Source organism: Antedon bifida, chromosome 4 (assembly GCF_963402885.1).
Source record: "Antedon bifida chromosome 4, ecAntBifi1.1, whole genome shotgun sequence".
Lineage (NCBI taxonomy): Eukaryota > Metazoa > Echinodermata > Crinoidea > Comatulida > Antedonidae > Antedon > Antedon bifida.
Genome location: NC_136229.1, coordinates 25088257 through 25105482, shown reverse-complemented (window position 1 = coordinate 25105482; position 17226 = coordinate 25088257). Strand labels below are relative to the sequence as shown.

Here is a 17226-nt window from a genome sequence, read left to right as displayed (position 1 = left end):
TAAAAACCAAATTACTGAAAATATTACAATTCTGTGAGTGGCTGGATCTCAATGGAGATCCAAATAAAATTATCAGAAAGTTAAATTAAAAAACAGCTAGAAAGAAAATGCCCTTTCATCATACCTTATTTAGTTTAATACATTAAAATAATATCAAACATGAAATTGTTTTTATCAGACGATGAACCTCCAGTATTTGATAACTGTCCAGCATCTGCTGTCATGAATGTTCTTCCAATTGGCCAAGCATCTATGATAGTCAACTGGACTGACATTATGGCAACTGATAATGATGGCTCAAACCCACCTGTGTCTTGTGAACCTGAAGATGGATCAATCTTTGATATTGGAACATTCTTGGTTACTTGTAATGCAACAGACATGGCAGGCTTAACTGCAGTCTGTGAATTTTACCTTACCGTTGCTGGTTAGTAGATGTTCAATGGTATTCACATAAATTTATAAATATTCTTTATGTGCAGTATGTTTTTGTATATCTACTTTTGAATCAAATTGTATTTTATCAAATTATATTCAGATGGAAAAGAATATTAATAGATATTCATAACATGACTAACCACATCTTCTGAATATTCATACTATTCATATTTATAATAATGATTATTATGAATATGCATATTGATAAATATATTAAAACGACTAACCAAACCTTATGGATATTCATAACACGACCACATCTTATGAATATTGATATTCATAAAATATTGTTATTCATTTATTTATATTATTTGTGTTATCAAAATGAATAGATGAAGAGAATCCAGTAGTTATACAGTGCCCTGGAATGCAAATAGGGAACACTAATCCTGGACATCCAAATGGAAGTGTGTCATGGACAGTAACGGCTTCAGACAATTCCGGCAACTATACAATTGAAGAAACCATAATGAGTGGAGCTTTGCTTCCCATTGGAAACCACATCAATGCGGTTACTGTGACTGATCCTAGTGGCAACCAAGATAGATCTTGTTTTATTCTAATTGTTATTGAAGGTAGGCCTACAGTAATCTTTAAAGGGTACCAACAGGTTAAAACTATGACTTTTTATTTCATTGATATAACCATGCATTTGTTTTACTACAACATGAAATCAGAACATATTGCGAATGATTTTAACATAGTGAACTGAACTTGGTGAACTTTATTGTATCTCTTTTATATCAGATACATTGTTTCAATAAGTATACGCAGTAAATACAAATAAGCAAAGAACAAATTACACAATAATTACAAGGTACGACGTTTGCGGTAAAGCATACATGTTAATTAAAAAGAAAAAAAACCAAAACAAAGTAAAACACTGATTTCACATTAAACAAGAACATATACATGCACATCATGACATTAATTGAGAGATCATCATCAAAAAGTAATAATAGCCAGACATACTGTGATGTATTTTATTTAAACACTTGAACCATGCATTGATTAAAATATAATGCATATTATTGTTATTACAATTTCTTAATCACTATAGACAATGAAGACCCTTCTATCTATTGCCCTGCAAACCAAACGTTGGAAACAAACGTTGACCTACCAACAGCATATGTGACATGGGAGAATGCAACTGCTTGGGATAACTCACTAAATGTCATGATAACATCAAATCCAGCATTATCATCACCTTTTGACTTTCCAATTGGGACGAGTGTTGTTGTGTACACTGCAACGGATGGTTCTGGCAACTCAGCCTCATGTGAATTTATTGTTTGGGTTGAAGGTAAATAGTATATATATTTATATCATCCATATTCCCTAAAATACAAAGAAACAAATGAAATGAAACATCTTTGGCTGGTCCAAAACTATCTATTTTTTTGAAGATTGAATAATAAAAGCAAATTTCTAATTTAGGTTTAAAACATTAATTTTACAGATACTCAGCCACCAGACATATTATCCTGTCCAAACAATACCGAACTCTTAACCATGCTTGGAGAATCGACTGTGCAATATTTCTGGAACAATCCTGTTGCCATCGATAATTCTGAAAATGAAGTTACATTCACTTCTGACATACCCAATGGCAGTGATTTTGAGAGCGGTAACACAACAGTTACGATTACAGCTGACGATGGCAACAGCAACCTAGCTTATTGCAATTTCACTGTTACAGTTATAGGTATGAAGCACTGTTCACGTACACATTATGAGTGTACATGCACATTTATTGTGGGTAAAACATCGTAGTAGTGCATATGTATATATTATATGTTACAGTATGATTCTGATGTCTTTTTTTACCTCTATATACATCCACAAGTACTATCATTAAATTGTTATTCTTTTTTAAACACAGATGATAAACCACCTTATTTTGATATTTGCCCAACCAATATTTCTATGACTCTACCACCTGATGCTAGTGGGAATAATGTCACAGTTTCTTGGAGGCCACCAATTGCAAATGATTTGGAGAGCAGTCCCTTAGTAATATGGCTACAAATTTTCCGTTTAATCATCCACTATAATTCCACATCAAGCAACGTGTCTGTACCACCGTACGATTTCCCTGTCGGAATCAACGAGGTGTTGTATAAAGTGACTGATGATTTTGGAAACAATGCGACATGCTCATTTTTTGTGGAGATAATCGGTAAGTAATGTACCGAACATATCGACCACCTTTGCTTGCTTAAAATCATATAATTTGAAACACCTTGTTATGTCAATACAGGGGTCATTACATTTTCACATACTAATTATGCATGCCTGTTATGCATGGGCAGTCATTTGTGGCATGCCTATTTTCATATTAACAACTTTTTATTGATACAGCACTACTTTTCATATTATTAATATGCATGTATGTTGTTATGCATCGGCATTCATTTCATAGACACAATTGTTTTAATTTCTTGGATAGTACACATTTGCATAAACAGAACCTGGAGAATTTCACAAATAATGAATATTATGTGATGCGATATTATCCAAATTTAATGATATTCTATTGTTAATGTAAATGTTATACAATTACAGAAATTGTGTTTATTTTCTATCTGATTATGTGCAGATGATACGGATCCAATAATCAGTTGTCCAAGTTATCGTAACTATTCTACTGAAGATGGCGAATCATTTGCCCATGCCGCCTGGGATGAAGTCACAGCTATGGATAATTCAGGAAGCGTAGAAGTAGCTCCTACCACAACTAATGGCTACTATAATGTTGGCGACTATTCAATTTTGTTTGTAGCTTCTGATGAGAGCAACAATGAAGCATATTGCTCATTTAACTTTTCAGTAATAGGTTAGTTTCTAAATAATATATAAAGGGCAACTACAACAACCAATATTTTACTGGTACATTTTTTGTAGTTCATTATAAGTATTTTTGATCTTTATCTTGATACATTATTCAAGGTTTATTCACAAATATTGCAGTCACAGCAGAAGCAGAATACAATATTTATATTATAGTAGTAAAATTATAGCATTAAATATCATGAAAAAAACTTCGATTCAAATCAGAACATATTCATAACCACCCAAACAGTGCACTCAAATACAGTATAAGGTAACAGAACTGTAATTTGTTCTGATTCAAAAACATATATGGAATGGACTATGACTGTGCCAAGGTGTGATAGATAAACTATATTATTCATCTTGTCTACTTTGACAATATAGGAAGATATATTATATTTAAACATATTTGTATGTATTATTTTGTATTTTTCTTTTATAAGATACGGAACCACCAAGTTTGACCAATTCCTGCCCTGAAAGCCAGACAGAAATCGGCTCTTCAGTCACCTTTGCCTGGACACCACCAACATTCTCTGACAATGTTGGTGTTGTTGAAACCTTCTTCCCAGACAGACCTGTTCTGACACTGTTGGTCTCGGATGGAACAACCTTGGTTAACTACACAGCAGTCGATGGGGCTGGTAACAGTCTCTCATGTTTATTCAACCTTACAGTTGAAGGTATAATATATAATAATATGTTGGGGAAAATGGTTTGCCCTACCTTCGGGTTACTATAGCCTGAAATTCATACATCTAGACCACCATGTTTTTACTTATGGCTATGATTAAGCTTGCTTTCTACTTGAATGCTACGCAAGGGCGTATGCATTGTGTGTGCATTGACCAATCACACTCAGAAGTTTGGATGATCCGTCACATCGCTCTCTGCACATACATACCTCTTTGTAAAAAATAAACATTACCAAGTTTTTAGATATATTTATACTTTCATAATCATTTTCTACAGAGGAAACGAACATAATATTATACCATATTCTTCACATTTATATGGATTGTCATTATGGATGGATTGATTGATCAGAATGTATTACTGTTTTTATTACAGATTCTGATGCCCCAATATTTGATAACTGTGAGAATGTTACAGTGACTGGTATTACAAGCCCCAGAAGTAACAGCACCACAGTCTCCCTGCCAGTGTTGACAGCAACAGACAATTCTGGTGATCCACCAACAATCCGCAATGATTATGAGTATGGTAATGTCTTTTGGTTTGGTGAGACAGAAGTGGTCTTTACAGCCAGTGATTTGGCCGGGAATCAGGCTATGTGTATTGTTACTGTAAATATCCAAGGTAATAAATGTGTTTAAATTTCTTAGAGGAAGTTTATTAAAAAATAGGGCAAACAAAAAGATTGAAAAGCATCTGTAGACAGTGATGATTTTTAACTTGTTTTTTGCTCTCCATACTTCAAGCACCTTAACTGCTGGCGAAAAGTTTTCCATCCTGTTGCTGTTTATACATACGATCTTACACTTAAGACCCCATTGATTTATTTTACTCTAGGATTTATGCCAACAATTTTCATAGTTCGGAGTATTTTCCGAAGAATCGGCATTCGTATTTGTATTATTATTAATCATTAATAATCTGTATTGTTTTTTTAGATGAAGAAGATCCTACGTTTGTGATGTGCCCAGGCTCAATGTCACGAGCAGCTAATGGCACCACAGCAACATATTCCTGGGAGGATCCAGTAGTTGAGGACAATGTTGCTGTAGCATCTGTGATTCCTGATATATCACCAGGCAGTGTATTTCCTCTAGGAACAACTGTTGTGACATATACTGCAACAGATACATCTTCAAATGAAGAAACTTGTTCTTTTACTGTTACTGTAACTGGTATGTACCGTATTTACAGGGAGGACCTCTTCTATGTTTAAAAGAGTTTTTTTGTTGCATATATTATGTAAATATGCATATTTGTGTATTTTTTTTCTAGACGAAGATAGCCCATATTTTGATAGTTGCCCACCAAGCCAAACTGTGTGTGCTATTGAAGGCAACACAACATACTTTGTATCTTGGTTTGTACCAATTGCTATGGATAATGATGGCCAGCCAAATGTGACAGAAAGCCACTCACCGGATATGGTATATTATGTTGGAATTTATGATGTGACTTACACAGCTACTGATTCCTCGGGAAATGAAGGCTTTTGCAGCTTTGTTATTACAGTGAGAGGTAAATGAAAAATATTTTTACTATACACAATAGTCATTATTATATTTCCACTAATAGAACATTTTTGATTTATAACTTGTTGAACATTTTTCCATGTCACAAAAGGTTGATAAAACATATTAATATGCATGCGCATTAATGAACAGTACTGTCTGTGAATATATGTATATATCTTAAATATGATATTTGGGAATATGGGCTGGCAGTAGTGTTAAAACATATACCGTATTGCTCACAGAAAAGTATTCTCTTAATAGAGGTATCCCTTGAATAAAGGTGTCCACTGAATAGGGGTCTCCCAAAAGAGGAGTTCTGTATTTAAAATCTAACATTAATATGCATGCGCATTAATGAACACTTTCGATTCGCACAAATAAATTTGCCTAGTGTAAACGCGACTAAAGCTAGTGTATTTCCAAAGGTTTGACTTCTTTATTGTTACTGTGATGTGAAAAGGCAAATGGCAATAAAATTACAGAAAAACGGCTTCATGAAAGCTGGAAAATAAAATGTAGTGAACATTTCACTGGAGCCATTCACCATCAGATGAATGCTATTGCTGCTGAATTTGTTTGATTATAAATAGTTACATTGTTCATAAGATTACTCGTATGGCACAAACAATATGATGACATTTAATTTTCAAATAGATTGTGAGAAACCTAAAATTTTTGATTGTCCTGATGGAATCTCGGAAGTCCCAGACTCGGGATCAAACAGCACATTTGTAACATGGGAAGCTCCAACTGCCACCGATAATTCAAATGATGTAACAATTACCAGTCCGAATACACCTGGGAGATATTCTGGAGAAACCTTGATCACTTACACTGCAGTAGACAGAGCTGGAAATGTAGCAACGTGTATGTTTAATGTTGTGGTTGGAGGTAAATACTATTTATTATTATTGTTGTTATTATTATTATTATTATCATCATAACTTTGATTAATGAGTTAGTGAGTGGCCGAGCAGTAACTAGGGTTCGATGCTCACTCACTCCATTGTCCTGGTGTCTTCTTTGGATAAGCACTATACACTGTAGGTTCAGTTTACACTTTGAAGAACCTAGTAAATCTTTCAGTGGAAAGATTATGTATACTGCACCAGATAGAAACATTTACCGTATATCAATTTATAAAACTTCATATTATCATTAGTGAAGATTCAACTATTTCAGTATGTTGTCAAATTAGTAAATACTAATACCAGTACTAGGCACTTTGTGGTAAATAACCATGCATAAGATAGAGCTCGAAATCTTTAATTATGTGGTTGAAAGTAAATACTAGTTTGTGTTTTTTTGCTGGAGACTGCCCAATTCATTTTATTTATGAAATACTTTAACAAAAAATTGTATTTACAGACAGTGAAGCACCAACATTTGAAAATTGTCCGACAAGTAGTATTAATTTTACGACGACTGAAGGTGAAAGTTATGCAAATGTTAGCTGGGTTACCCCTACTGCAGTAGACAATGCAGGGCCAAGTGGCATCACCATAACGGAACCAAACAATGTCCTGCAGTATTCTAATCTAGAAATAGGAGTTTATGAATTAACGTACGTAGCAACAGACGAAGCTGGAAATAGTGTCTCTTGCATGTTTTCAGTTATGGTTTTAGGTAAGCAAAATGTTTATTTGACTGGGGTAATCCTTTCAGCATTCGACAATTAATCTAAAATAATTAATGTTCTTTAACATTTTAATACATATTTCTTCATATCATTTTTAATTATTAATAATATAGCAGTAATTACAGTAGTATAATCTATCTATCAATAGAGCTACTTATAAATTGTAAACCCATACACAAGAGCTGAATTTAGTTTATTAAAGGTAAGGGACAGTGACAATACCAGACTCTGCAAAGCGAAAACTTTCCAAGGCATACTTGTTTTGTAGTTTATAAAAGAAAATCACCATTAAAAATGTATTCGGGATACCAGAATTTCAAGATAACATATTAGGTCTATCCCAGGGTATCTACTGTTTGGAAAGTTTACTATAATTCTATTCTATTCTAAGACAATAATATGAAATGAAAATCTTCTATTTTAGAGAATGTTTGCAAAATTGTTTCCATATAATCTTTCTTTAGATAAGGAAAACCCAAGTTTTGATGATTGTCCACCAAATTTGGAATTTGAAACTGTAGTTGGAAGCATCAATACTACAGTCACCTGGACTGTACCAAGTGTTTCAGATAATTCAAATGAAGACATCACCCCCACAAGCTCCATACAGCCAAACACAGTTGTTGCCATAGGAACATCAGTAGTGACTTACACAGCTAAAGATTCCTCAAATAACGTCGCTATGTGTAGCTTTGCTATAACTGTTAATGGTAAGGATGTATGTGATGTATATTTTAATTTGAATATAATATTGCCTCATATGTTTATAAATCCTCATATGTCTGCAGATTGGATTAGGCTCCTCTACATTATACTGTATATAATATGTTGTTTTGTGTAGAGCAATGGTGCTTTTTCGTTGTGAATACTATTAGCATTTTGCATAGCACGCTCATAGAGTTTACTGTATGTACACTTTGTGTCAGCGTACCATGTCCTACATAACTGGATCAGACTATATATTGTACCGTTCTGCGGTACATATCATTTCAAAACCTGAACTGCACTCACAAGATCCAATAAGATTGAAACATTACTGTCTGCGAATATATGTATATATCTTAAATATGATATTTGAAACATATACCATATTGCTCACAGAAAAGTATTCTCTTAATAGAGGTATCCCTTGAATAAAGGTGTCCACTGAATAGGGGTCTCCCAAAACAGGAGTATTTAAAATCTCCAGTTGCTGGCTATGCTACTCAGAATGTTGTTATTTATAATACTTTTTTTTACTTCATAGCTGGAGAAGCACCCGAGTTCACCTCTTGCCCTGATGATACTATAGAATTTCCCACAAGTCCGGGTGTGGCTACTGGAATTGCAACATGGGACCAAGTAGTTGCTGTAGATAACATAGGAACACCAGAGTTGACGCAGTCGCATATGTCAAATACAACATTTTCCCTAGGAACAACTACTGTTGAATACAATGCTACGGACAGTGTGGGAAACACTGCTATGTGTACTTTTACTGTTGATATAAAAGGTGCATTTTGTTCTATGCTTTTGGAGAATTAGGGACCATGTCATTCATTGCAGTGAATGCCTTGTAAACCTCTACATTAAAGATGTATTGTCCCTTTGACTAATTCCAAAAAAATATAAAATAAAAGATTTCGAAAAAAGGTGGCTCATTTTGAAGTATCATAATAATTATTAACTATCACCAAAAAATTTTCGAAAAAAAAATCATATAACTGAAATACAGACGTTTTTTTGTTAACAAAATAACTTTTCGATAAAAACATATCCCATAATGAAACGCGCTTGTTAGGCTACTCTGTATGCATAATAATAAAACTTCCTGATGATCTGTGTGAAAATACCTTCTCAACCGTGACGAGTTGTAAACAATCCTAATTAACGTATGCATAATGCATACTCATGGTTTGAAATCTTTGTTTACTTTCGCTCGCGACGATTTTCCAGATGAAATGTAATCAAACTAATTTACCTGTTAATTGCGTAAACTTGTTGTTTTTAGCTCGAATTTTCGAGTGAATAACTTTAATATTACTTTGATATTGTCACTTTAAATTTAGAATATTTTGACCTTCATTTTTTTGTGTTTCAAGGGACAATACATCTTTAAAACAAACTAAAAAACAGACACAATATTACAGTAAAAAACAATGTACAGTAGTTATTATAGTATCTGCTGGAGAATAATGTTGAAATTATCTCTTAATGTATGGACTCTCTATAGAGACGATACATAAATCATTTCCTTTTCTTGGTTATCAGATATGGAAGATCCTGTGTTTGTAAATTGCCCAGGAAATCTGTACTTAAATGAAACAAACGTTGCTCATTGGCAACCCCCCACAGCTACGGATAATGCTGGAACGGTTACGATAGTTTCTACCGACTCGCCTGGAGTTGCTTATGCTATTGGCGACCTAACTGTTGTCTATACAGCAACAGACGAGTCTGGTAATACAGAGATGTGCAGCTTTGACATTGCTATCACAGGTAATTTGATTAAAATTCTGTCATTAATATTAGGATGTATTTTCTACATGATATTAGCCTGTGTCTTAACATATCTCCCTCCATGGTATTACAGCCCAACTAGACTAAATATGCTCTTGTGTAGTACTGCTGCTGCTCTTTTCTTTGTCCACAACCCCAACTCTTCTGAAAGCTGCACTGGGTTCTTTAAAGTGTGCATAAGCCAGATACATTGGATTGTTGAAGTACAATTAAGTTATCAATGAATGGACCTCCAGTTGACTTTTCTACCAATCATTTACTCGACAACAACAATTTAACCTCGCGTTAAACCTCATTTGCTTGTCCTATCCAATGGTTTGTCTAGAAAACGTTGGCCTAAGACGACCTAGGAAAAGTTAGCTGCTTTCTCTCGCTGTGGGTGAAACTAATCATTACAGGCGACGATTGTTCACTCCATAGTCCATGGGAGGTATTTTGCTATCCAATAAGAAGCATTTTAATAGACATCCGGTTGTGTCTTTAGGAGCACCCTGTGTCATCAAAAGTAAGTCATGTTATGTGCTACAAGCAGCACTCACTTTCAATTTGAATTCTAGTCCCGAACGTATTGGGACTATTTGCTGGGTTATATCAAGGCATACATTATAAATCTGTTTCTTATATATAGTTTTGGGTACACCAGTTGTTCAAGATTGTCCTGAAATGACAATAGAAGCTGAAACTGCAGGGGATGATTTGACAGTTGAAGTTACATGGGAAGAACCAACAGCCATTGATGACGGTGAAGTTACTACAGATTCAACTCATGATCCTGGGGATATGTTCGACATTGGCACCACAACTGTTAGATACACGTTCACAGATGACGATGGCCAAGAGTCTGTCTGTTCATTTAATGTTGAAGTTACTGGTAAGATATTTACTTCAGCCAGGGAATTTTATAAAAATAATGTTTATGTATTTATTTATTTAAGTACAATAGAATATCATCAGCTAACAAATGTCTGTTTCATTGCATGAATATTAACACATTAATTGATGGGTTGTTCTGCTGAGACATCATCCAACATCTCCGCTTTATAATCTCTTTTAAGTTAGCGGTGTATTGCAAAGCAGACAAGAGTGAACTTAACTTGTCAAAGCAACAGTGTCATTAATTAGTTAAATTAATAATATTATTTGTTTGTTTGTTTTTTTAGCTGCTCCAGACGAAACTGACCCTGTGATAACTTGCCCTGAAAACATAGAAATGTCTCTAGGCCCTAATGAAAGCGAGGTAACTTTGAGTTGGGACCCAGCAACAGCTGTAGATAGTCGAGATGGAGATTTAGAAACGACATCAACATACAATATGAACACACCATTTTCAGTAGGGACTACATCTATCGAGTACTTCACATTTGACAGTTCTAATAACGAAGCATCCTGCACGTTCATGGTTACAATTAATGGTAAGTTTTCATTTACTTTTTTCATTCATTCCCATTTTTAAAAACAATTCAATTCAATTATTTCTCAAGCACTCTGGCTCAAAAGTGTCTTGCTTGTCACGTATATACAGTATAAACAAAATATAATAAAATGGGTAAAATACAGAAATTACGACACAAAAAGGGTAAAATACAAGTGCATCAAAAACAAAAAAAATCACAAAAGTTAAAAGCATGGCAAATAGTAAAAGTATCATAAAATTGCTAGCTAACAGTGTCATATAAACAGTGGATAAATATATGTTCACCTGACAACATTTTTATTAAAAAACCTCATACCAGAAGGGAAAAAAGAAAATAAAAATTATACATAAGGTAAATAAAATAAATTAAGGAGGGTATTTCACACCTGTGATTTGATTTTCCGACGCCGGATCAGAACTGTGCCGGTGAAAGACCCTTTACACAGAATTGAATATTAGAAGATTCAAAATAACACCTGTTCACACTGCATACGTTTGTTGCAACAAGCCTTCTGATTTATAACAGTACGTTTCTATACATGTATTTGCGAATCTTGCAAAATATCAGAAGAAAGAACAGTAGCGCTCTTCAAATTCTCTAACATTTAATAAAAGTATTTATTATTTCATTTTTTTTTTCTTCTTAATCTTTGCTTAAATTGTAAAATAAAAGTTTTTAAAATTGTTTTCAGCATATGTAGATACAGTAAGTCCCGTATTTACAGAATGTCCTGATAACGTAACAAAGCAAACTTTAGAAGGAACATCGGTTAATAGTGCTGAATGGAACGAGCCAGAGGCTACTGATGATAATGGGGAACCAGTTGTTACGCAGGTAACACAATTTTCCTCAGGAGGAAATTTTTCGTTTGGCACAACTGCAGTGAGATATGAGGCAACGGATATAGCTGATAATACTGCTGTTTGTGAATTTTTTGTCACAATCGAAGGTTAGTTTTATAAATTGATGGCGTGGTTGGAAATCTTAGAAAAGTGTTTGAACAACAGTTTAAATCAAAATATTTAAATGAAATAGTAAAAAATACACAAAACTCAAACTATTATGCTAGTTCTCTGATGTTACTTACTTGTTTGCATAGCTATTCCCATTATTGTATTTAAACTTTAGTCCACAGACACATTAAAAAAAGCTCTAAAACCATTACAAGGCATTAAATATGAATATCATAGCAACAAAGGTATGTCATCCAATCCTGTGATGTCAGACCAGACAACTCTATAGGAAATTTGTAACATGTGTTATTTATCACTCATAGATGAGGAAGATCCTACGTTTTCTAACTGTCCTGAATCAATAGACCAAAATACAATCCCAGGAACCCTTACTGCTGAAGTAGAATGGACACCACCGACTCCTTCCGATAACGTAGAATTAAAAGCTGTTGAAGGGGGTCAGTTTTTCAGTTGCAACTATAACTCGGGGGCTGTGTTTGATGCTGGGACAGAAACTGTTATTTGTACGGCAACTGACACATCTGGCAACATAGGAACATGTTCATTTGATGTTACTGTTACTGGTAAGTCGGTTTAGTATCATCATTATTAAATCACAACGTGATTGATAATCTGAAAATCATTCTATTGCAGTTACTGCAGTAACTACCCGTACATTCTTTCATTATAGAGCTATTCAAGGCAATAAACTGTGTGTACGATGTTTTTAAAATACCATTTATTAAGTAATTGTATAGACAAGTTAAATGTAGTTACTGCAGTAAATTTTGGTGCATTTTTAGGTTTTACAATATTTATTAACATGATATGATTTATGTTGTTACTTTAGTGTTACCTGATAGCGAAAGTCCCACGTTTGACAGCTGTCCCGAAGATCAGTCGCGCGTTGTTGGTGCAACTACAGCAACTACTGCTTTTACGTGGAATGTTCCAACAGCCACAGACAACTCTGGAATGGTCACGGTAAATTTACTAATAATAATAAAGATTAAAGAAACACATCATACACCATACTAATGCACTGTTGTATTCAGGCTAGACAAACTGCATGATTGGATGTTGCTTTTTCCAGCAAACTATTGTACATTTGTTGATGATTGTAGCTGCCAATTATTATCTCTAGTGATGTTATGTTTTCCTTTTCTTATGCACAAAGCTTCTTTTATCTTCTTTCTGTCTGTCTGTCTGTTTGTGTTTCCTGTTCATTCATTATGTTTACCTTTGGCACTACTGCATGAGAATTTAATACAAATTCAATTAGTTTCATACATTTTGTTGTTAAATTATAGAATGTGTACTGTTTTTGATCTTATTTGCATAGGTAACTTCAGTAGATGGTTATAAACCTGGAGATTCCTTCATGGCTGGACAGACGTTGATCACTTACACAGCCGTTGATCCAACAGGCCTTCAAACTATATGTTCATTTACAATTGAAGTTATAGGTAATTTATTTATTATTTCATGTTATTTACTTATTTGTGAATTATGAAGACATGAAAATCGTGGTATTAATAATGATAATTCAAAAAGTGAAATTTGTTTGCATGAATTCACCATCATTCGCAAAGAAACAAAATTGGAAAACAGGAATTAGACGGTTAGTATGGAACACCATTTATGCAACTTTTCGATATAGTAAAGAAAACTAATGTGGATAATAAATGAAATAAATACATGATTGTTTGTAGCACATAAAAGAGATATCAAACTATAAAATGCTTATATTTACCTCAGACTGTTTTATTTTTTTTTTTACACCCGATACCTAGTGCTGTATCTTCACATGTGAAAATATTTGAATCAGTATCAAGGAAAATTCCATATTACAGTGTATCATGTGTTCATTTGTGATGCCTTTGTCATGGAGTGTTAGGTGAAGAGTTTGGTTAGGTCTATGGTGTTACATGTGAAACACATGAGTTGCTATATTATGGAATTTGCCTATGGTATTGGAGATATTTTGTAGATACAGTGCCGATAATAGAATGTCTTTTCATGAAAAATTAAGTAGTTTTACTTATTCTTGTTATTCAGTTGATGATGAGCCTCCTAATTTTAGCAACACATGTCCAGACAATATAGTTGTTACGAATCCAGATCCACAAACATCGGCTAATGTTTCTTGGACTCCTCCAGTCGCCACAGATATATCGGACATAACCACTGTCATCTCAAATATGCCTTACACTGATTTCCCACTTGGTACTACCACTGTGACTTATACATTTATTGATGCATTTACTAATCAGGCTGTGTGCGAATTTGATGTTCTCGTACAAAGTAAGTAGTTAAATTGTGTTGGTTAGTTAGGTGTGAAGGAATGGAAGTAGTTATGTTATGTAAACATTATCCAGTATCATATGGCTAACAGGAGGATAGTGGGCAACGAGAAAACAGAAAGTGGACGATTAGAATCTTATGGAATCTACAAGTTGACTTTCATTATTTAAAAATAAACCGGCCAACATATAGACAAAGTTTTACTAGTAATAATCAAACTCATGACTTACTATCTCTCGCCCCCTGAACCTCTACAGTATATACACATTGAAACTATCTTGAAATATACAGTTTATTCAGCGCTATGCAGCAAAAACATACCCATGTTTAATAAAAATTAAAATAGTAAAGGCTCATGTATTTACTATCATAAAAAATGTTGGGGCTTCGATTGTTGAGATTATCGATTTAAAACTTGTTTTATTATTATGTAGATGAAGATTTGTGTGAACCGACTCCCTGTATGAATGGCGGTACATGCACGAATGATGGCTTTGACTACACCTGTGCATGCGCCTCAGGGTGGACTGGAACCAATTGCGATACAGGTAATCTTATACATCACTAACAATACAGAGCAGACCTTCCAACTCTCCTGACAATCGAGGCAGTCTTCCGATTTTGTCTTTTTAAGAGAGTATGAAGGAGTGTTCACAGACAAACCAGTTCACTTTATATCATTTGTATACATTTCCTCATAAAAAAAAAATGCCGATAAAATTTTTTTTGTTACCTTAATGTTTGCACTAGACTTGAAGAATAGTAAATTTAGCCAAGGCCATTTTACCATTTTTGCCCTTGGATAATTTCATGTTACCATGATTTATCACAATTTACCTATGTGTGGTGATCATGAATCCTAGAGTCTTGCATTTTGGGATTGCACTTTTTAGTCACCATGGTTAGTTTTACCGATACCATGGTAAGTTCTACTTGGCAGGCAGTGGTTAGTAAAATGCATTGGTCTTGGTTAATTTAGCCAGTAGTGGGATTGGACTGTTCTTGGTCAACTTGGCCGGTTACCCAGATAAGTGCCAGTTACCAGTCCAGTGCGATCAAAGACTAGATGGTTGTTTATTATTTATCATATATTGATTTTTTTTTTCACCTTTATTTACAGACATTAACGAGTGTGACAATGCTCAAGCATGTGATTCTCAATTTACTTGTGTAAATGTTGACGGCTCCTTTTTATGTAATTGTCCAACTGGTCAAGCACTGAACAGCGTGAATCAGTGTGAAAGTAAGAGAATAATCCCATTTTTATACTATTTGAACATAATCCCATGAGCAACTTCCTTTTACTTTATAATGAGAGAGATAAATTGGGTTAAGTTATATTTAGGAAATAGCTATCTTCCACATGAGAGTCCCCAACTTAAGTGTTCCCTAAAACAAAACACTACAATGCTCGGTACTTCACTTTGACAGATTATAAATTGCAAATACATATAAACATTAGTTACTTATTACTAATTATAGTAGAAACTTTCTCTCCTTTTAATTTCATCAATGACAAGTGACAGCGAAGTTTAAATAATCTATTGCATATGATTGGTCAAATTACTAAAAAAATCATTTGTATTATGCCTTAAATAAGACAGCCATTATTAAAATTATGCTGCATTATTATTATTAAACAGGAAAGTTTATAAAATCCTCTAAAGCTCTGTCAACACTATCACACTTTATGTGGCAAAAAAATGTGATGTGCCCATATGTGGACACGATGATGTCATATCACTGCCATTTTTGGGCATATCATTACTATATTTGGGCACATCACATTGGTAAGTTCAACATTGACTAATCAGTTTGATTGTATTACTTAGCGGGAATGTCAATCACTGGTGAAATAACTACTGAGGGAGATTATACTGATGACCTCTCTGATTCTGCATCAGTTGCATTCCAGACATTGGCCAGTCAGTTTATTATTGAGGTAAGAGATTACATAATTCTTTTCTCCCATCTGCTATGAAGTTTTTTAATACACACTGTTTATTGCAGTGACTGCCTAATAAACATTTAACTAAAGTCATACATTAATACATTAAAAAATGTAGTGCAGGGAGGATGGTTGGATGTGAATTACCTTGGTTGACTCGGTCTATCATGAACGGTTGCGCAATATGTTTAGAGTGATATGGAATGATGTTAGTCATCCCCTTAACTCGGACATTGCCGACTGCCTTATGGAACGTAGTGGTTGACTGAGGCCGCCACAGGGATCCACTGAACGCCATCGTCTCTCCTTCCTCCCAAGGGGCATACGAGACTATAATGAAAGATATCAAAGATAGGGGAATTTATTACGATAAACTATTATTGTTATTATTATTATCACACTTTATTAGGCCTATCATTTCTCTTTTCTTTACGGCATTGTTATAAGACAGCAACACAATTTCCCAAGTTGGGATGAATAAAGTTTCCGTGTATCCTTGTAATTGCAGTATAATAATGTTGATATGGTCCCTTATAGATTAAACGTTTATATGTTTGTGCTTTTAGATTCTTCGAGTACTTCAAGCTAATCTGTTTGGTGTGTTTGATGTGATAATAATAAGTTTTAGACCAGGAAGTATTGTAGCAGATTTTGTTGTGATTGTTAACGGGTCGTCGAATATAACAGCAGCAGATATTCAAATACAATTAGACAATGACATTCAGGATAATAACGGAATGCTAGGGGAATTGATTGTTACCGGCAATGGCGTGATGGTCATAGAAGGTATGTAGCATAGTAATCTAGGTTATAGACTGAGTTTTGACTTAATAAAAATGATAAACATTTTGGCACATATGGCGTTTCATATGTAGACTACCTGAGCTCACTGACACAAATCGAAACAATGACTGGTGGACTAACATAAAAAAGATAATAATACAAAGACAATAAATATAGATTTGGGTCAAATTCAGTTGTATAG

The 17226-nt window shown here is 34.1% G+C and overlaps 1 protein-coding gene across 7 annotated transcripts in view; it reads left to right on the top strand.

The window, feature by feature from the left end:
* The window catches only part of LOC144840680 (uncharacterized), a 60287-nt gene that overhangs the window by 35967 nt on the left and 7094 nt on the right, over positions 1-17226 (top strand). For all 7 annotated transcript variants that reach the window (XM_078696630.1, XM_078696629.1, XM_078696624.1 and 4 more), the window contains 26 exons: positions 179-427; positions 771-1013; positions 1499-1744; positions 1901-2146; positions 2324-2620; positions 3041-3277; positions 3717-3956; positions 4345-4593; positions 4908-5144; positions 5245-5487; positions 6138-6374; positions 6852-7109; positions 7587-7832; positions 8369-8614; positions 9373-9600; positions 10250-10492; positions 10782-11033; positions 11728-11985; positions 12313-12573; positions 12840-12973; positions 13332-13455; positions 14048-14293; positions 14728-14841; positions 15414-15536; positions 16126-16235; positions 16808-17027. In XM_078696630.1, the coding sequence (XP_078552756.1) occupies positions 179-427; positions 771-1013; positions 1499-1744; positions 1901-2146; positions 2324-2620; positions 3041-3277; positions 3717-3956; positions 4345-4593; positions 4908-5144; positions 5245-5487; positions 6138-6374; positions 6852-7109; positions 7587-7832; positions 8369-8614; positions 9373-9600; positions 10250-10492; positions 10782-11033; positions 11728-11985; positions 12313-12573; positions 12840-12973; positions 13332-13455; positions 14048-14293; positions 14728-14841; positions 15414-15536; positions 16126-16235; positions 16808-17027 (5787 nt within the window). The remainder of the gene's footprint in view (positions 1-178; positions 428-770; positions 1014-1498; positions 1745-1900; positions 2147-2323; positions 2621-3040; positions 3278-3716; positions 3957-4344; positions 4594-4907; positions 5145-5244; positions 5488-6137; positions 6375-6851; positions 7110-7586; positions 7833-8368; positions 8615-9372; positions 9601-10249; positions 10493-10781; positions 11034-11727; positions 11986-12312; positions 12574-12839; positions 12974-13331; positions 13456-14047; positions 14294-14727; positions 14842-15413; positions 15537-16125; positions 16236-16807; positions 17028-17226) is intronic.